The sequence below is a fragment of the Alosa sapidissima genome, chromosome 14 (assembly GCF_018492685.1).
Source record: "Alosa sapidissima isolate fAloSap1 chromosome 14, fAloSap1.pri, whole genome shotgun sequence".
NCBI lineage: Eukaryota > Metazoa > Chordata > Actinopteri > Clupeiformes > Clupeidae > Alosa > Alosa sapidissima.
Window position 1 is genome coordinate 30,887,927 of NC_055970.1, and position 20,337 is coordinate 30,908,263.

Here is a 20,337-nt window from a genome sequence, read left to right on the forward strand (position 1 = left end):
TGTTTTCTTCTAATTTACCACAGAAAAGAATAATCTGAACAAATGTGATGTATAGTATTTCAAAGTGGAACAATACACTCTGTGTCACTTAAGTACTGCATTTCAATAGTAAACACATCTGTGATAGTAGTCTTGCATTGCAATAATATGTTTATATTTATGTTTCTTGGCAGACGCTTTTGTCCAAAGCGAGTTACAACATTATAATATTCTATTGTCTAATACTTTGTTCTTTTCTGTGTCCTTCCTCTAGACATTAATGAGTGCGAAACTCCTGGCATGTGTATGAATGGCCGCTGTGTGAACACAGAGGGCTCCTTCAGGTGTGAGTGTATGCCAGGCCTGGCAGTGGGCCTGGATGGCCGTGTGTGTGTAGGTGAGTAGAGCCTGTCATCAGAAAACATACACTTGTTTATCTTATGCTTCCTTGTAAATTCAATTGAGTGTGTGTGTGTGTGTGTGTGTGTGTGTGTGTGTGTGTGTGTGTGTGTACAGTATGTGTGTGTGTGTGTGTGTGTGTGTGTGTGTGTGTGTGTGTGTGTGTGTGTGTGTGTGTGTGTGTGTGTGTGTGAGTGTGTGTGTGTATGTGTATGTGTGTGTGTGAGTCCTTAAACTACTATACCCATGTTCTGACCACAGATTAAATAAAGCTTCCAATAACTGCTTGTTATTTCTAGTATACATTTCAGTGATTAAATACTGTTTTGGCAGAGCATCGAAGATGCATCATGCAACATGTTTCATCAGTACCAGTGGTTTCTTATTTTTCTCCCCCAGATAGTTTTGTTTGTCTCTCTTTGTTTTCATTGAGTAAGAGGATAAGAATCATGTTTTCCCCTCTTTCACTTGCTCTCTCTCTCTCTCTCTGAGTCATTGTGTCTCACTCTGGTCTCATTGGGCCTCAGATACACATATGCGCAGCACATGCTACGGAGGCTACAAGAGGGGACAGTGTGTGTGGCCCTTCCACGGTGCCGTCACCAAGTCTGAGTGCTGCTGTGCTAACCAGAACTACGCCTTCGGGGAGCCCTGCCAGCCGTGCCCACCTCAGAGCTCAGGTATCTTTGCCCCTCACTCAAAGCACCCGTGGCAGGAATGGGCCTAATGTCAGTAGTACAAGAATAATGTCTTCCTTATTTCCTTGGAAATGTGTGTTTTTTTTTACCACACTGGTTTAGTTGTTGGAGCCTCATGTTTTGTAAAGGTAAATCCTGCTATTGTAAAGGTAATCCTGCTAAACATACCTGATATGTGTAAAATACAAAGTTAGTATCCAAATTGAAAACGCCTGGGTACATTAAATCTGTACTCCCTATCAGTGGAGAAAAGGGCCCTAGTTTGAGAGAGGCTGTGGTACTATCCATTCTAATCTACAGTAGGTATTTCTGAAGCACTGTTAAATCTCCAGAATTTTCATGTTTTGGAAAACACAAAGGGACTTTTGTTAGTGCCCTCCAAATAATATCGCACAAATGTACCCACAAGGCTTCCATGTTCTGTTTCACTGTTTTATTTCATTGGGGCTCAATTATGATGCCCTGTTATGAAAACCTCCTTCTTGTGCTAATTAAAGATAGCCAACAGTCCATTTTTACAGCACTTATTATTTCTTATATAATCATTTGGAAGACTGGTGATATTTGACACGAAATCAGGCAAGTCATGCCCATTTAAATTCCTTCTCCAAGAGTTCACATTTACTGTGCAGTTTAATGACAGAAAATCAAACTGGACCTCTGGTTTTAATCATCAGAGAAAAGAGCAAACTGCCCGCAGAAAAAGTACACTTGACATAACCTTCCCTTGCCCACTGCTTCATAAAACACATGTTACTGAACGGGTATGGCCAGTTTGGCTTTGGCAGCAGTGGGCATCAGGCATACTGCAGTGGAAACAGACTGTGGAGCTTTTCAGTCTCTCTTGAGTCCTTCTATTATCGTCAGTGACAAAAGGACAGATGAAGAGGGAAGCCATTTAAAAACACCATTCAGTTTTCTAATGGCCAGTGAAGTTTGACATCATGAGGAGAAATACAGTTGTTGTGCCCCAGGAGCGATGCAGACTTTGTTTTTGAGCTTTAAAATAGTTGAGTAGACTTGCAGGGAGGGTGCTGGGCATGGGGTAGCTGGCACCGCATGGTGGATAGTGTTACTCCACTGCTTACGCAAGTTCACCAAGCCAAAGAACCAATGGTTAGCCTGAAAAAGCCTGTGTCTTGGCATGACCCCTTATAAAAATATCACCAAAAAGGATGTGTCTGTAGACAGCTGTTGCCTGACGCTCCTGGGGGTGCAGGGAGCAGACCCCCACAGACCAGTGCATGGACATTCAAAACAATCCCAAATTATATGACACATACAGCTGTGTTTATGAAATCTCTTTTTTTAAAAAAGCTTTTTAATCTAAGAAAATTCGTTTATACATTCAGTTTCATAATCTGACTAGAAGAGCACTCTCAGGTGAGTGCAGGTGTCCGCCAAGGCCACATTAGCTATGGCAATTGCAACGTTGTGCGAAAGTAAAACTAAATCCATGGAGCTGCTCAATGATTCGGGTCCACTACAGAATTAACTGGGTTCATCCTTGGCCCATGCTACATTATCCCACCAAGTTTCATGAGAACCAGGCTGGTTGTTTTGGCATAAACCTACTGACAGACAAACAGATAAACAAACAAACCGCACCATAACCTCTTTGGCTGATAAAGGTACTGATAAATGTGATTCTCATGTGATTCATGAGACGTTTAAATAGATGAAACCATGACGCGTGTACATATTGATTCTTTCGTTTGCATGTGTCTGGTGCTTCATCATCTTGATGTCTTTTTAAGAAGTCCTCTGAGGCTCGATGTCGCCACAAGTAAAACAGCGATCTCTCGTTAGTTCTGCCCATTAAAGTCTCAATATCAAAAAGACGCCAGGCTGTACCACATTAAGCAGGCAAGTTTTATATACGCTAAGGCCAAAGAGCCTCAGCCGCGAGAGCATGGAAATGCATAATGACATGGTATTAAATGTCTTACGGGATTTTTACAAAAAGTTATATTTTTTATTCCATTATTGGCTTGGGGTTCACTCTGAGGCTGCTCTGTGTGTATTTGTCTTCCAGCGGAGTTCTTGGCCCTGTGTAGCCATGGCCCTGGCACCACCACCGACGGCAGAGGTAGGACATGCACGGAGAGACAACAAAACAATTGAGAGAGGGACCGACTTTGAGACTGGAATTTGGTGAAAATGGCCTACAGATGAGTCAACGCTATACGTATTTGTGTTTCAGATATCAATGAGTGTGCACTTAATCCTGACATTTGCGTAAATGGAGTTTGTGAGAACATGCTGAGGACATACAAATGTAATTGTAACTTGGGATTTGAAGTGGATTCTACTGGCAAACAATGTGTTGGTATGTATTAGAGAAGCTGGTAAACATTGAATTTGTATATTTATGTATGTGTATGTATGTATGTATGTATGTATGTATGTATATGTACTGTATACTGCTTTGATAGATGAAATTGTGCTTGTGATTAAAGTAATTGCTTTATAGAGTGCATTTGGCAGTTGCAAAACCTAACTCTTGCGTTTTGCGTCTTGCGTGGGGTGGGGTCAGTGTGTTGTGTCTGTGCAGTTTTACTTTGTCATGTGTGTGACGCCACATGTCATGTCTCCACAGACATTGATGAGTGCGCTGTGAACAGACTTCTGTGTGACAATGGACTGTGCAGAAACACTCCCGGCAGCTTCACCTGCCAGTGTCCCAAGGGCTACGTCTTCCACCCAGAGACCGACGTGTGTGAAGGTGGGTCAAATATTCACTCAATATTCATATTTGTTTTTTTTTTTTTACTTCTGCTGTGTCCCATGATAACTTAAACACATTTTGTGTTTGTGCTTTCTTGGCTTATTTTGGATGGGTCTTATCTGTGCAGACATTGACGAGTGTGAGTCCAATCCCTGTGTGAACGGCGGGTGCAAGAACAGCCAGGGGTCCTTCTTGTGCGAGTGCTCCGTTGGCAGCACGCTGGACAGCTCTGGAACACAGTGCATTGGTACGACTTCAAAGCTCACAGAGGAATTGAAGTCTTGTAAAGGAAATTGCTGATGTATATTTAGGTATCTTTGTTTTATTGGTGGGGTGAAAGCTCATTCTCCGGGTAAATCCATGTATTTACTGTATGCCAACAGAGACCAGTAAAGGACGATGTTGGCTCAAAGTAGTGAATGGCCGCTGTGAGATCAACATTAATGGCGCCACTTTGAAATCACATTGCTGTGCCACTCTTGGCGAGGCTTGGGGCAGCCCCTGTACCAAGTGTGAGCCAGGTAAGATGGATGCTTTTGTACATGTGTGCAGGAAGTCTTTACGGGGCATTCTTGGGTGGTGTTGGAAAATGAATGTGTTGTGAAAATGCATATTTTTTTATTTCTCTCTTGCAGATCCACACTGCCAAAAAGGGTATGGAAGAGTTAAGGGATCAGTATGTGAAGGTAAGACCATAAAACACAAACCTTGAAATGTGCCTGAATTGTCACAATTCTCATGATGTGCTTTCAGATCTATAGCAGGCAAAGTAGCCCGAGTCAATCATATTGATGTCGATTTCAGCCCAAGAAGTTGATGAAAATACTTCATTGGGGTCCTACAGTATTTTGTCCGTTTCTCAGTGTAAGGTTGTTGACGCAGGCTGCTTCTGACTGCCCTTTTGTGTGCTGCTAGATGTGAATGAGTGCGAGGTGTTCCCGGACATCTGTATCAATGGCAAGTGTGTCAACACGGCGGGCTCCTTCATCTGCCAGTGCCCCAGCGGGATGACGGTGGACGCTTCGGGGAGGACATGCATCGGTAGGTGCCCCCAGTGGGACGACCCTGATGTGTCCCCTTACACACACACGCACACACACACACACTATATCCCCGCTAATGGATTTAATTTATAAGGAGCCGTAAATGTAATTATAGTGGACTATAATCTCAAGACCCGCAATTGACGCTATAAATATGAACTTGGCTGTAGCGAACACTGTGACTCAACTGTTATGGGCGAAACGTGATGGCTCATGTGATTTTATGAAGCTTGGCGCTCATGTCTGTGCATGTGTTTGCGCAAGCTCATGGACATGTGTGTGTGTGTGATTTGTCAGACCTGCGGACGGAGCACTGCTACCTGACCCACGAGGACGAACGCTGTGGCGCTCCCATCCCAGGGCGGCACCGCGTGGATGGCTGCTGCTGCTCAGTGGGCGTGGCCTGGGGCCCCGAGTGTGACGAGTGTCCAGAGAAGGGCAGTAAAGAGTTCAGCCTGCTGTGTCCACGCGGGCCGGGCTTCTCCCACCGGGGCGACTTCATCAACGGAAAGCCCTTCCTCAAAGGTAGCACACTCCCACAGACTGGTACCGCTATTTAGATAGATTGCGTTATCATACAGAAGTCCTCAAATGCATCACTTAAATGTCATCCCTCCTACACTTGTCAATAGACCCTTCAGATTTTTGGAGAATGTAGAACCAGCTAGAAGTTGTTGGAAAATAACTTCATACAAAGCAAGTGTTCCATCACCCTAGACGGGTTCATTTTGCAATAGTATGTAATAGCAATGAATAAGGACAATTTGAATAAGGACAATTTTCCATAATGTTATCTTATTAGCTTTAGCAGTATCCATTAAAACTCTGTTGATGGTAGTGTATCAAACACTGGTGTGCCATGCCTATGATACACACTTTAGCAGACCACTTAGATTGACCAATCAGAGTTGGGTATTCCACAGAGCCCTATAAAAGACTGACCTGAACTGTGTACTCACACACTAATCCTCACTCTAAAACCCCAGCTTGACATGAACCTCTGCAGCATTATTAAAAACATGCACTCGCTCAGTCACGTGAAGCCAGGTTTACAGTGACCATGCAGAAGTTCTGGTGTATATGGTATCTCAGGAGGCCTGTAGTTTTACACAGTCTCCCCCTCCCCCTCCCCCTAAATCTCTCCATTCACAGCCGTCTGATATCCACTGCTGCACACCATGTGCATCAACATCTGCATGGCTTCCTTGCACTTTCGATGGTAGCCGTGCCAAGTAGCGCACACATAAAAAGCACCTCGCGCTGGCGCTGTTTGTCGGCCATCTGAGAGAAATGAGCCGGCACGCTGCTGCTGCTGGGCTCTGGACCTGACCGAGGGTCACCTCTGTCTGTCTCTCTCCGCAGATATCAACGAGTGCAAAATGATCCACAGTCTGTGCACCAACGGCCGCTGCCGAAACACCATTGGCAGTTTCCGCTGCAGGTGCGATAATGGGTTTGCCTTGGACTCCGATGAAAGGAATTGCACAGGTGAGCTCATGGTCTGAGGCTGCTATTCCCATTCCCACTGTTTCCGCTGAGTTCTGCCTCAAAATCCGGTCATTAATGCTTTCCCCAGCCAGGTGGGAGCTTGTGTAAGTGTCAAACTCCAATTTCCATAGGTAGCAGCTGTCTATTTATAGAGACATGTTAAATGAATGATCCCAAATCAAACCTCATGTTGAAGTTTCAATGTTATCTTGAATGTTAAATGTGTCTTAAGTGTTAAATATGCAGTGCTTCATTCTCACATACACACACACACACACACACACACACACACACACACACACACACACACACACACACACACACACACACACACACACACAAATGCTTCACTCAAACATCCGCTGAGTTCTGCCTCAAAATCCGGTCATTAATGCTTTCCCCAGCCAGGTGGGAGCTTGTGTAAGTGTCAAACTCCAATTTCCATAGGTAGCAGCTGTCTATTTATAGAGACATGTTAAATGAATGATCCCAAATCAAACCTCATGTTGAAGTTTCAATGTTATCTTGAATGTTAAATGTGTCTTAAGTGTTAAATATGCAGTGCTTCATTCTCACATACACACACACACACACACACACACACACACACACACACACACACACACAAATGCTTCACTCAAACATCCGCTGAGTTCTGCCTCAAAATCCGGTCATTAATGCTTTCCCCAGCCAGGTGGGAGCTTGTGTAAGTGTCAAACTCCAATTTCCATAGGTAGCAGCTGTCTATTTATAGAGACATGTTAAATGAATGATCCCAAATCAAACCTCATGTTGAAGTTTCAATGTTATCTTGAATGTTAAATGTGTCTTAAGTGTTAAATATGCAGTGCTTCATTTTCACATACACACACACACACACACACACACACACACACAAATGCTTCACTCAAACATCCACATATACACTGCTTTACACATAGGTTGCTTGGATCTAACTGTATAGAAATCTGTCCTCTGCAGATATCGATGAGTGCCGGATCTCCCCCGATCTCTGTGGTCACGGCACGTGTGTGAACACGCCGGGAGACTTTGAGTGCGAGTGCTTCGAGGGCTACGAGAGTGGCTTCATGATGATGAAGAACTGCATGGGTGAGCTGACCACTCTGGGCACCGCCAGTGCCGACTCACTGCTAAGATTTACTTTTCGGCCGCTTTATTACAACACAACCATGCCAGCCGCTGCAACATACCTTATACAACGTACCCTTAGCCCAGTTAATGGCCCTCAAAGGGACCCTCACATGCAAAAAAACCCCGAGATTTATTCACACCGTTTTACCCGCAAAACAGGACTGGATCCCAGTCTGCCAGCCACCCTGCCCAAGGCACTGCCATGTCATTTAAATGTCGGAATTTTTCCTCCCATTTCTCCCTCTCCCGCTTTTTTTTGCGGCTTCAAATGAGCGGCTAGGCAGAATAATTGGCCGGCCTCATAACGGGACGTGTGCTTGGAAGGCTGCTCAGGCAATTTCCTTGAAAGGGTCTGTGCAGCATGTTGAATCAGCTTTATGGGAATCACAGTCGTGCGCTTAAAAGCACTGCCTGTGCTCCTCAGCTGTGTCGACACCGCGCCGAACGCCCCCCACCCCTCCCCACGCCCTGCCAGGATTCCCCTTCCATTAGAGAAACACGCCATCGTTCAGGGCCCTCCTCAACTATTTTTATATACACAATTATCCTCTCCTCACATCCTGCCATCTGTGGAAATGTTTGTTGATTCATCTATGAGTTTCTTTCCTAAATATTAATTTATATTTGTTTGCCAGGCCACCAGGCTCTCTCCTCTCTTTCTCTCTTCTCCTCCTCTCTGTGTTTATCTCTGTCTTTCCCCCTCTCTTCCTCTTTCTCTCTCTCTGTCGCTCTCTTTCTGCTGAATTCATTACAGCTGTTGCTGAGACACCATGATAGCCTCTAAGCGTCTTTCGCCTGAGAGATGAGTGCTGAAGAGATTCAAGTGAATGATGCAAGTGTTTGTGTCTGTGTGCCCTGGCGCCTCGCCCCCCCCCCCCCCCCTTCCCCTCACCCCACTATTTCCTCTCCCAGACATCGACGAGTGCGAGCGGAACCCTCTGCTGTGTCGTGGCGGCGAATGTATCAACACCGAGGGCAGCTTCCACTGCTTGTGTCCGGAGGGCCACTCCATCGCGCCGGATGGCTCCGCCTGTCTAGGTGAGGAGGGAGCGGGATTGGTGGACTTGGGCCAGGCCCGGGTTCTGGGAAGAGCTCGGAAGGCCGCCTCTTCAATGTAAACCAGCAGAGTGCTGTGTGCCGGGCGGCAGTGGCGCTGCCAGAACGTTTGAGCAACGCTTTGCACAGACAGAGCTGAGAGGAGGGAGGGAGGGAGGGAGGGAGTTGCCCTTAATCAAACAAAGAGGTTCATTTACACTGTGGGTGTTACAAGTCATTATTGCTGCCTTTGAAATAATGTGATCAAATTGCTATGAAAATAAACAGCCACTTAGCACTCTCAAAATGACTGAGCCAAAATTGGTAGATGATGATGATGGTGATGATGATAATGATGATGAACACATTTGAAAAACAATGGAGGATTTTTCATTTGCCATATACTGATCACTTTTATAGCTTGGCTTAATCAAAGTTATTATGTAGTGGGCATTCTGTGAATCTGTAAAACCAGTTCAGTCAAATTCGAGCAAAGCCGCAAGCCGCAGTAAGGCATACTGCAGATGGACGTGGTGTCTATGGTGGTTGTGCCGCACATGTAGATGAACATGTTTTAGCCCTGGTGTCAAGTGGTGTGAATGTGTCCATGTGTTTGTGTCTGTGTGGGTGTGTGGTCTTCCTGGTCAGCCTGATGGATGTGTTAATAGGCTCTTGAGATAACAAAGATAGAGAGTATGTAGACGTCTCCCTTTTTTTGTCAGGGGTGGCGGTGATGTCTCGTGTCTGTATGTGTGTGTCGTGGGTGTGTGTATAAGGGTATATCTGTGTATATGTGTGCCTGTGTCTCTCTCTCTCTCTCTCTCTCTCTCTCTGTGTGTGTGTGTGTGTGTGTGTGTGTGTGTGTGTGTGTGTGTGTGTGCATATACATGTGTGTTTGTCTGCGTGTGTGTGGTTTATCTGTAATGACGGGTGTGCCGCGGGTGAGATAGAGTCTGTCTGGGTGAGAGCCTGCGCTGGCAGGCCACATGTTTTGAGAAGGCTTGCTTAGCTTGCTCTAAGTGGATGGTGAAAGCTCCTTGTGCATGGAGAGTTGCACTCTGACACGCTGGGCTGGGTCCTTATTTTATTTCCGCGAAAGAAAGTACAAGCGTCATTGAGGTTTTCTAAGCTGTGTGAAAGTGTTGCGTGATGGATTGTGATACAATGTTAATATCCTGTGATATTCCGGCCTTTTGTGCTTTGTGCTTTGTAACAAAAACGTTAGTGAGTGAGAGCCATGGCCCTGTTCCATGCTGTGCTCTTCCACACAGTACTTTGTTGTGGCATGGTGAGCTGTACTATAGTCTTTAGTCCCTACTGGGCCATGCCACTCCATTGTACCACCCTCCCCATAGTACTGCGTGCTTCTCTTGGGATGGGTTCTGCTGGGCTCTGCTTTTCCGTGTGAGGCTTTGAACTCCAGGACAGCAGATGGAAAGCACACTCCTTTCCAGCTAAGTCCTCCACATGAAAAGATAAATACACACACTGTTGAAAAAAGCAGCTCCCAGCTGTATCCAATCACATTAAAGGCCTTATAAGAGCAGGCCTCTCATGGCTGCCTCCACTAAATGCCTCTGGGAGTTATATTGCACCAGTGATCTGAATATAATGGTTTGATTATACATCTGAAGTGAAAAATTCATCATTTTGACCACATGTGTGTGAAGTGGATGACCTCATACATTCATGCTAATTATTTGTGTTGCTGGTGTACTCTTATTATGGGGGACGAATCCTGGGAATTAGTAGCAGTGAATATGTTAATTTGTTTAATAATCATTGGCCTCTGTCTCCATGCATGCACTTTACTAGATGTAAACGTGTGTGATGAAATATATCTTAGAAATGCCTTTGTTTGTTCCACAGACATTAACGAGTGTGAACTGAGTGACAAACTCTGTAAACACGGCCAGTGTATTAACATGATTGGACGCTACCAGTGTGCCTGTGACACCGGATACAAATCCACAGAGGACAGACTTTCTTGTATAGGTGAGAAAAGCATCACTATGTTTGTTTCTACCGTTTCCATAACAGTTTGCCATCTGTGCAGTGGATGAAGGTTAGGTTTCACAGTTACACCTCTCTGTGTCCTCGTCTCGCAGACATCGATGAATGTACCATCCAGAATGGCGGCTGCGAAACGTTTTGCACCAACTCGGAGGGCAGCTACGAGTGTAGCTGCCGCAGTGGCTACGCCCTCATGCCGGACTTGCGCAGCTGCACAGGTCAGTCTCTCCGCCTCTCGGCCCACGTCTGCTGGCCTTTCGAGGCCAGCTTGAGCCCTGGTCACCCTGCCTCTGCTCCCACTGATGGGCTGAGTAAGGTCAGAGAATGAGCGCGATGTAACCTCAATACTCTAGACAACCACCTTTTTTTTATGTCACACACAGTATGTAATAAAATGGCTTGATTTAATAAAGGTATCATGACTCAATAGTCAAGACCTCATGACTTTTATTGCCCTGGTGACAAGGGTCAGATACAAAAGCTCTTTAGATAGGAAATTCCCTAGATGGATTAAAGGTATATAGCTGAAATAAAGTCAAACAATGACCATTGCTGAGCTATATGCCAGCTGTTGCACTCCTCCACAGATGGCTGGTTTTCATGATTACTCATGAAAATGCCTGCTGCCTAACTGTAGATACAGGAATAGAATAACCAGGTCACACACACATAGAGACCATGTTAGCTTGGCAATGCTGTTTTCCTATTGTTTGTATGTTTCCACAGACATTGACGAGTGTGAGGACAATCCAAATATATGCGATGGGGGCCAGTGTACAAACATCCCGGGTGAATACCAGTGTCTGTGCTTCGATGGGTTCATGTCCTCTGAAGATATGAAGTCATGCCTGGGTAATTTTTTTTTTCCAGTTTCACCCGTCCAGTACAAAAAGTGCCCTATTGTGTTTTCTATTCACAAATCAGATCCAGTGAGTTGATGATGAGAATGATTGGAATGCAACTAGTTTTCAGGGAAATCACAACAGTGGGAAGGGGAATGCTTGATATTTGGGAGAAACATGACAAGACCGATGAGTAAGATTGAAACCAGATCCTCCTGTGGAGAAGTTAAAGTGGACGGGTCCTTTTTTGGTCTGAATAAATAGTTCTTATTTTTAGACTGAGAAACCTCTTTTCCCCCTTTGCGTTCTTCTGAAGATGTTGATGAGTGTGAGCTCAACCCAAACATCTGCCTGAGTGGGAAGTGTGAAAACAGCAGGGGATCTTTCATCTGCCACTGTGACCTGGGATACTCCGTCAGGAAGGGCACCACCGGCTGCACAGGTAACATCCTCACCTGAAACCTCACCTGGAAGAATGCTGCAAGTCCACAGAGATGAAGAAACCTGTAGCATGAGCGTAAACCACACACCGTAAGCAGCTATACAGCATGTAAGCCTGACTAGCTGTTGGCTAGTGAGCTAAATTATGGCACACTCACCACCCCAAGCAGGGGACAGTATATTACTACTACTGTACATATCTAGTTACCTCTTCCCCATTTGCAGAAGTAATGAAAAATTAAAAGACTAGCTGAGGCTGAAAAATACCATTAGCGTCTCCATCAACATTAATCAACATTCATATACATTAACTTAGTCAAACTTAGTTCAGTCCAGCACTCTGAAAATGAATTGAGACTGTGTATGGAATTTCTCCACAAATAAACATTTTTGTCATTATTCTAGCCTTTTAACTGAAAGAGGCATGCTTGCTTTGCCATTTGCCAGAAAATTACCATTTGCCAGAAAATTACCATTGATTAACTAGCACCTCTTGAGGTACAAAATGGTATTATGAGAGAGCGGACATGCCAGGAATAGCTTGTGAGCATGCTAACTTATTTTAGTGGATCTAGGCATTTCCATTTTTTTAACATCAGGTCAAAGCAATTATTTCTTCACGTTCTATCACATTCTATTCTATTCTATTCTATTTCTTGTTTATTATTTTAAACTAAAATGATTAAATGTAGTACCTAAGTAAACATAAGTGGCAAGCTTTCTTTGCTAACATTACCTATAGCCACTGTAGAACACCATTGTTCCTGTCAGTCAGCGTTAATGTAGAGGTGCTGAAATTTAAGATGGTAGTTACATAGCCCAAACAGAGCTGGTGCCTTTTTCACAGATTATGTGATAGCTGGTATTAAAATAAAATGCTAACTAGCCATGCAAGATAGAACCTAGCAATAAAAATACAGGGTGGGGATAGGAGTGGAACACGAGTGAGAACATGGATATGATGGGTCACTTTCACACCTACGAAAGTTGGTCAGGACAGGGAAGGCGGTCCACTAATTGGATTTAGAGCACGGCTGCATGAATGAAAGGGCCCTTTCTTCCCAACGGAGTCAGACGGAGCCTGGTTCTCAGGCGCAGCGGCACAGACAGCCCTTCCTGGAGAACGCAGAGGGATGATGTCAGTCAGATGCCATATGGAGGCGAAAGTTTACTGAGTCATGAGGAAGCTGCCAGTAATTAAACAGGAGTTTAAAGGAACGGAGCAGTGAGGCAGAGAGGGGTAGACCTGGCAGAGGGTAAAACCCCTTTTCCAGTGAATCGTTGCTTGACATGTTTTGGCCTGTGTTTACGGTAGAGCCCACTTTCCCAGCTCTTTTTGTGGTGAAGAGTGACTATACCGGCCTTGACCAGGGGCCCACCCAGCAACTGCTTCAAAATAAGTCCGAGAGGAGACCTAGCACACACTTGGCCCCTTTTCGGCCGAGGCTCCATAGATTTGACGTTACAGTAGCTACTCTCTGATAAGGATGTCTGTTACCGTCACCCTGAAGCTGGCCTGTTGTGCTGTGTCCTCTCAGGCTCCCCTCTCGCTGGCTCCACTAGTCAAAAGGCTGTGGGCTGCATGCGGTGTGTGAGCTCACCGAGATCTCATGTTGGTTGTTTGATTGAATGCCATATGCCTCAAATTACACATTGTTTGTTCCTTTGTTGTCCTTTCATTAACTCAAGTTAAACATGACGCTATGGTTGGGCCATTTCGAATAAAACATATTAACCATTCCAAAACAAATAAATAAGGCAATGGAGGGTGGAGCTGGAAGTTCATTTTTTCCCGCTCCTATGGCATCACTCATGCACTGTTTGGATGAACTTAATAGAGGCGCGAGGACGATAGAGGTCGTGAGAGCTCTGTGTTTGCCGTCACGGGGAAGTTTGTAAATTGGTGTTAACTGATGATAAGTGTACACAAGGCCAGGGCCAAAGTGGAAAACAAAACCCAGCCAGCTGCTGGAGAAGCTGCCTTTTATAAGCGTGCGCACACACACACGCACACGTACACGCACACGCACACGTACACGTACACGTACACACTCAAATATAGAGACATGCCCTCAGATACATACATACAGGCATACTCAACCAATCCACACATATGTACACACACTAAGGCCACAGTTCTTGTGCTTGCAGGCTAGCCCTGATTGTGTGTGTTTGTGTGTGCAGAGATACAGATGTTTCAGCCAGAAGGCCTGGTGCTGAAGGGGGAAGTGCAGGACTGGTGATGTCACTGTAAATGTGATGGGAGCGAGGCGGAATCGCCCTAACATAGAGGCTAATGGGGCCATGACCTTCAGTTAGAGAGAGAGAGAGAAAGGGAGAGAGAGAGAGAGAGAGAAAGGGGGGGGGACTGAGAAAAAGAGGGGGAGAGGAGGAAACTGAACGAGGGTGGAAACAGAGCTGCCAACTGAGAACAGCAAGCTGGAGTTTTGGAAAAGAAAGCTGGAAAATTGGAGAACAGACAGACGAATAGGGTCCACAAGAAAAACCCTACAAGATGAGCGCTGTGCTGCGTGTGTGTGTGTGTGTATGTGCGTGTGTGCGTGTGTGTGTGTGTGTGTGTCTGTATAAGACAGAAAGAAGGGGGAAAGAAAGGGAGGGAGTGAGAGTGTGTGAAACCAAGACATGTGTGCACGTGACGCTTGGCCGCCAACTTTCTGGGTTTTATTAGCAATCCATCTGCATGACTCAGCTGGCCTGTCATCGCCGATTGTTTCCAGTTCGACAAACAAACAAGTGGGACCAAATCATGAAACAACCTTCGGAGAATCCCCCACCCCTGCTCGGCAGCTCAACAAGCATTCCTATCCTACACAGATGTTATTTGCTTCATGTTTTAATGAAAGTGTATCATACGAGAGTCTGGAGTGGAAAAAGCACACAGAGTTTTGGTCCATTTGATTGGAATTCAGACCTCTGCCATAATGGAATTTACAATCGAGCAAGGCAAAGACAACCAACAAGATCTCATAAATGAAGGTGGCAGCTCAGCTTAAATAAAAGGATCAGAAAGCAGAATACTGGATGTTAAATAAATAATTAAATAACTAGCAACTCCGTAGACTGAACATATTGTCACACGTTAGCACACAATAATACAACTTTTGGCCTGCCTCTGTATACTATTATAGTAGTAATAGTCTTAATACTTCTTAATACTTAAGAATAGTCACCAATTCTTTCCTCAGAATGGCTCCATAGTAGAAATGGGGCTTCATATGTACTTTTCCTGTCTACAACACTCAAGATGAAATTCCTACTTGTAGACTGAGTTGGCTTCTAGTCAAGATAGCATGATGGCTAAGGGGGCTTTTATGAAAGTGTATATGTCTTTAAGCAGCCAGTCGTGAATGTGCATTCATGTGTTGGATCCTCAAAACACATGCACAACACATGCTTTTTGACTTAAGACCTTTAAATGATTGCCACACTAGTATGTCACCAATTCTAGCTAGCACTTAAAATGGTGAGAGTAGTTTCACTTTGACACTAAAGAACACAGGTTAATCACCATCAAATAGCCAAAGTTGGAATTGTGACCATTACGGTTTTACTGGGCCCCTTTGACACATAAGTAAAGTATGGCCATAACTGCTCCACTCCAAACTATTTGGAAATGAAAATGTCAAGGGCTGGGCCCTTCCTTCACCATTTTAGCTAAAGCTCTCCCTCACTCTCTGACTTGATCCAGATGCAAATGATTGCCTTTGGGGAATAATCCCCATCTCTCTCAGTCTAGTCCTCACCGAGCGTTGCTGCACATATAAAGATAGGGTGGGAGTCCATTTGTCAAGCACAGGGGTTTACAAGCTTAGGAGTGGCCCTGTGTACTGTAAGTCCACATTAAATCACCCTCGGAGGGCTCTCTTTGTTGTGCACATGGGATGTCCACTGTGTGCAGTAGACACGCTTGAAATCTCAGCCCTGTCTACAGTCATGGCTTTCCATGCCTTTGTTAGAGACTTCCCTCCCTCGTCCATATGCAAAGCATTAGCCCACTTTTTCAAAATGCACAATCTGAATTTGCCATTAGGACACGTAAACTGAAACGTGACTGTGACACAGACTGAGATTTCTCTCTCTCTCTCTCTCTCTCTCTCTCTCTCTCTCTCTCTCTCTCTCTCTTTCTCCCTCCTCAAGCCGATTTTGCTGCACTGCGTTGGAGGACTGCTTGCATTTTTTTATTTTTTTTTACTGGTGGAGTTTCAACATTCTTTGCGTGCTGCAGTTGTTTTCATGACCCCCCCCCCCCCCTCCCTTGGACCCCTACATTTTGTTTCAAGGGTTCACAGGAAGTATCTAAGTATCTGTAATCATATGAATACTTCCAAGGCATCCTGTAATCAGCTCACGACATCTCTCAGGCCCTCATATTAACACCAGGGCACCTTGATTTTTTTGTTTGGACCAAGCCTCAAATTTGCACAGTGAAAATTGAATGCCCTTCTCTCTCTAATGAGATTTAGCTTGATTATGATGTTTCATTCTCCTTGATTGTGGGGCAGAGAGTAGAGTAGAATAGAGAGAGAGAGAGAGAGAGAGAGAGAGAGAGAGAGAGAGAGGAGAGAGAGAGAGAGAGAGATCTGAAATCTTGGTAGGGCAGTGCCAGGCCTCCACTCAATCCTCTCATGTGAGCCTTGCCTCTGTGGAATTACCACAGGCAGCTGGCCAGGGATTGTTTCACATGAAAGTTTTCCAGATGCTTCCAGAGCCAGTGTACATCTTTTGTTATGGGCTCTGAACGCTCTCTCTCTTTTTTTACTGCAAATAATATTCATCTTGCCAAAGCCTCTCATCTTATATCTATGCACTAAATCTTATTCATCTTGACCTGAGAAGGCTTAATGGGAAAATCTATTTGAATTGTTTAGATATATACTAGATCTGAGAGGATATCAACTTAAAAGCCCTTTATTCTAATCAAATGTACTGTACTGTATCTATCTAGCTTGAAGGTGCTGGTATATACTCTCAAAATCAGATATTCATTTTCTTTGAAATGTAACTTTTTTAGAATAGTTTGGATGTTTTAGGCCTAGTTATTTTTCACATGAGTTTTTTTTCTAGTATAATTGGACACAAACATTATTTAAGAAAATAACTTTTTATTTATTGGCATGATACATTTTCAGTGAACAAACCCCAGAGGCTCCCTAGCATAAAAGCCTATGGTGAGGCTCATAAATCTCACATGACATTAAGGACTACATGCAACTCAAAGGTCTGTTTTAATATCCAATGTTATTGACATCACAAATTCATAAATTGTTTTTTGACTCTTGGGCCTTTTGACAGTTCCTAGACATATGACACATTTGTATGATGCCTGAAAGGTCCCTGCTTCCCACTGGAGATGGCAGGACTTTGTAAAATGGACATGTTTTAGTCCACTGAGAGAGCATTAAAGGAGGCTTCGGGGTTTCATCATGTCATCTCTAGTGGGATGAGAGTCATGATGTGTCTCATTTATAAATGTCAAACTCCATGTTACTCCAGTCCAAAGGAATTAAACAATTATTCTCACAACCCTCCCAATGTTAACTTGTTTTCTCCGCTGGAACATCTAGTCCTCAAACAACTGCTGCACTATTAAAAGACAATAGTTTATATGGCAAATTAGAGCAGGCACGGCATTGTAGTTTATTAAAGTCATATTTTAAGTGGACTGAGGCTTGCAGCTTAGTGGGTGTGAGCCAGCAAACATGCCAGCCGTTTCACAGCGGCCTCAGCTCCAGGCCCAGATCAACACGGAGCGGCTCCTGCCAGCTGTGTTTGTCCGTGCGGACGCCTACGTCACTTGGCAACCGAGCATGTTGCCTTTTAGGACTGTTCTGATTAGCTGGGGATGCTGGGAGTGTTGTGACATTTCCCTCGTCCGTGTCGAGGACCTCTCACCTCGCTTCCCCAACTGTATACAGCGTTGCACACACACTGGAGATGGACACCAATTAGGGGCAGACTGGCTGGACCAACCCGGGTGGTGGTGGCCAGAGAGAGCCGCGCAGAAGGGGGGCAGTGGGGCAGCTGATCCAGGTCGAGTGCAGCCTCCCATGGCTGACGGGCGGGTGGGCGGGCAGGATGGTGCGATGTGGGAGTCCCTTGTTCCTCGCCGGACAAAGAGACTGCCTTTCTGGGCATTCCACGGCCAGCGAACAGACGGCCCCGTGTCGTATGAGTGGCACTCCGGTTGGAAATAAGTTTGTTGCATTCTTGGCGGATTAGATTTGCTCCATTAAGTGCTTCTGCGGTCAGGAGGCTTGATAGCGAGCCCAGAGGTTTTGAAAGGCAGATCAGTGCTGCAGCTTACTTCTCCCCCTATAGGTTACTGAGCAGGACAGGGCCCTGGTCAGAACCCAAACTGCACCCAGACACTGCCTGTCAGTCGTTAATAGCTAGCACATCTAGATTATTCACATCTAGCATTGTTTTCAGTTGTTATCGTGATTGAATGTGCATCAACCTCCACACATTTCTTTAAACCCAAGCTCTCTTCTCCCCCCTCTCCCCTTTACAGTGTTGTCTGTAAAGTCAAGTACTGTATCTGTAACTTCTTTTCTTGAATTCTTTTAGATATCAACGAGTGTGAGATTGGAGCCCATAACTGTGACAGACATGCCACGTGCACCAACACAGCAGGCAGCTTCAAGTGCAGCTGTGCCCCAGGCTGGATCGGTGATGGGGTTAAATGCACAGGTAAGAGCCCTTAGTCTGAGGCATATAAACACTGAGAAAAGCCCATCCATTAGCTGTCAGTACTGATCCTGGTGTTAGCAGTAGTCTGAGGTCATTTCAAGGTCATGGGCTGTTTGACTCCATTTCCTGTTTGCCATGTTTGGGTTTAAGATTTACAATCTCCATGCAAGTACCCTCTGAGCACTCTGACCTCAGGCAACCTCGTATCATATCTCAGGGACTCCAGTGCATTTAGTTAAAAGCAAAGATCATGTGTGTTCAACGCATATTTCAGATCTGGACGAGTGCTCCAACGGCACCCACATGTGCAGCCACAACGCTGACTGTATGAACACCATGGGCTCCTACCGCTGCGTCTGCAAGGAAGGCTTCGCTGGAGATGGCTTCTACTGCTCAGGTGCGTGGGCCTCCCAACACTTACGCCTGATTGAGCGTTCCTGGTTCTGATGGCAGTTCACCCTGAACCCAGTGGCCTCTCCCTTCGGTTTGTGCAGACAGCGACGAGTGTGCAGAGAACGTGAACCTGTGCGAGAGCGGCCACTGCTTGAACGTGCCCGGAGGCTACCGCTGTGAGTGCGACATGGGTTTCTTCCCTACGGCTGACGGCAAAGCCTGCGAAGGTAAGGATGCTCTCCGATCAGGTCTGCTCCTGAATATCCAGTCAGAGGGTTTCACAATACTTTGTTACTTTCACCAGGCATCACATGTAGCCATGAAACAAGTCCAAAGCTGTTAGAGCAACTGCTCCCTATGCTTCTGAGATTACTTGTGTGTTTAGTCAGATGATTAAGCTTATACTAACATTCTTAGTCTGTTAAATCTGTTTGCTCTGTTTTTATAACCGCTTATGAGTGAGTGTTGAGTGTGTAAATGTTCAGGCTGGGAGTGGATGTGATGGCACGCTGTAATCAGCTGCTTCCAGCAGAGGTGTGGGTTTCCTCTGCAGGGCTTCATCCTGCCTCCTTGCCCCAGAACTGTCACTCCGCTGTGAGGTTCACACGTCCTCTCCTCCCTGCGTTCTGTTGATTTTCCCCTCCGTCCCATGATCGGCTAATCCCTAACAGCTGGCCTCCCCTCTCTGTCTGCGCAGACATAGACGAGTGCTTCTTCACCAACGTCTGCATCAACGGAAGGTGCCAGAACATGCCGGGCCTGTTCAGATGTGACTGTTACCCTGGGTACGAGTTGGAAAGAAGTGGCGGCAACTGCACAGGTAAGTGGTCCCCCCTCGTTATCAAGACGATGTAGTGTTTACGGTCAGCCTAGTGGGAACTGGACTCCTCGTTCTGATGTGCCTCACTTTGTGACTCAGGAATGAGGTCAGGCGAATATTACACAGCCTTCGGGCCGAGCCAAACGGATCATTCCCCCTCGGGGCAGATTGCGTCAAACTCATCGAAGGGGTCGGTAATGACCACCCATTTCACAGCCATTATGAGGCGATAATGACACTGAGTTCACGGTAAACACAGAGCTACCCGTGTGTGTTTGTGGGCACTGAGCCATGGAGAGGTTGCAGGCATGACTCGAGCGGCGTTCCGCTGCCAGCACTGAGCTGAGGTCGTGACGGTCCGGCACAATGGATGGCACTGCTCCGCCTCACGTGGAGGGAATGGAAAGAGTGACCGGGCCCCATATCCTCCCTGGACGCGCTGTCATGGGGAATGAGTGCGTGCGTAAATAGTGGGAGGCGATGGAGGCCGACACACCGCAGAGCCACCGAGGGTTAGCTGTGGTCATCCCCAGCAGCAACAGTGGACCGCCAACTCACACATATGCATTTGTGTGCATACAGAAGACACACATAC

The 20,337-nt window shown here is 45.7% G+C and overlaps 1 protein-coding gene across 2 annotated transcripts in view; it reads left to right on the top strand.

Moving 5' to 3' along the window:
* fbn1 (fibrillin 1) overlaps positions 1-20,337 on the top strand; it is a 59,778-nt gene that overhangs the window by 19,770 nt on the left and 19,671 nt on the right. For both annotated transcript variants that reach the window (XM_042061610.1, XM_042061611.1), the window contains exons 16-36: positions 254-376; positions 906-1,058; positions 3,112-3,165; positions 3,280-3,405; positions 3,676-3,801; positions 3,932-4,051; positions 4,188-4,325; positions 4,440-4,490; positions 4,720-4,845; positions 5,145-5,372; positions 6,210-6,335; positions 7,317-7,445; positions 8,400-8,525; positions 10,392-10,517; positions 10,631-10,753; positions 11,262-11,387; positions 11,694-11,819; positions 18,407-18,529; positions 18,804-18,926; positions 19,024-19,149; positions 19,620-19,742. In XM_042061610.1, the coding sequence (XP_041917544.1) occupies positions 254-376; positions 906-1,058; positions 3,112-3,165; positions 3,280-3,405; positions 3,676-3,801; positions 3,932-4,051; positions 4,188-4,325; positions 4,440-4,490; positions 4,720-4,845; positions 5,145-5,372; positions 6,210-6,335; positions 7,317-7,445; positions 8,400-8,525; positions 10,392-10,517; positions 10,631-10,753; positions 11,262-11,387; positions 11,694-11,819; positions 18,407-18,529; positions 18,804-18,926; positions 19,024-19,149; positions 19,620-19,742 (2,622 nt within the window). The remainder of the gene's footprint in view (positions 1-253; positions 377-905; positions 1,059-3,111; positions 3,166-3,279; positions 3,406-3,675; positions 3,802-3,931; positions 4,052-4,187; positions 4,326-4,439; positions 4,491-4,719; positions 4,846-5,144; positions 5,373-6,209; positions 6,336-7,316; positions 7,446-8,399; positions 8,526-10,391; positions 10,518-10,630; positions 10,754-11,261; positions 11,388-11,693; positions 11,820-18,406; positions 18,530-18,803; positions 18,927-19,023; positions 19,150-19,619; positions 19,743-20,337) is intronic.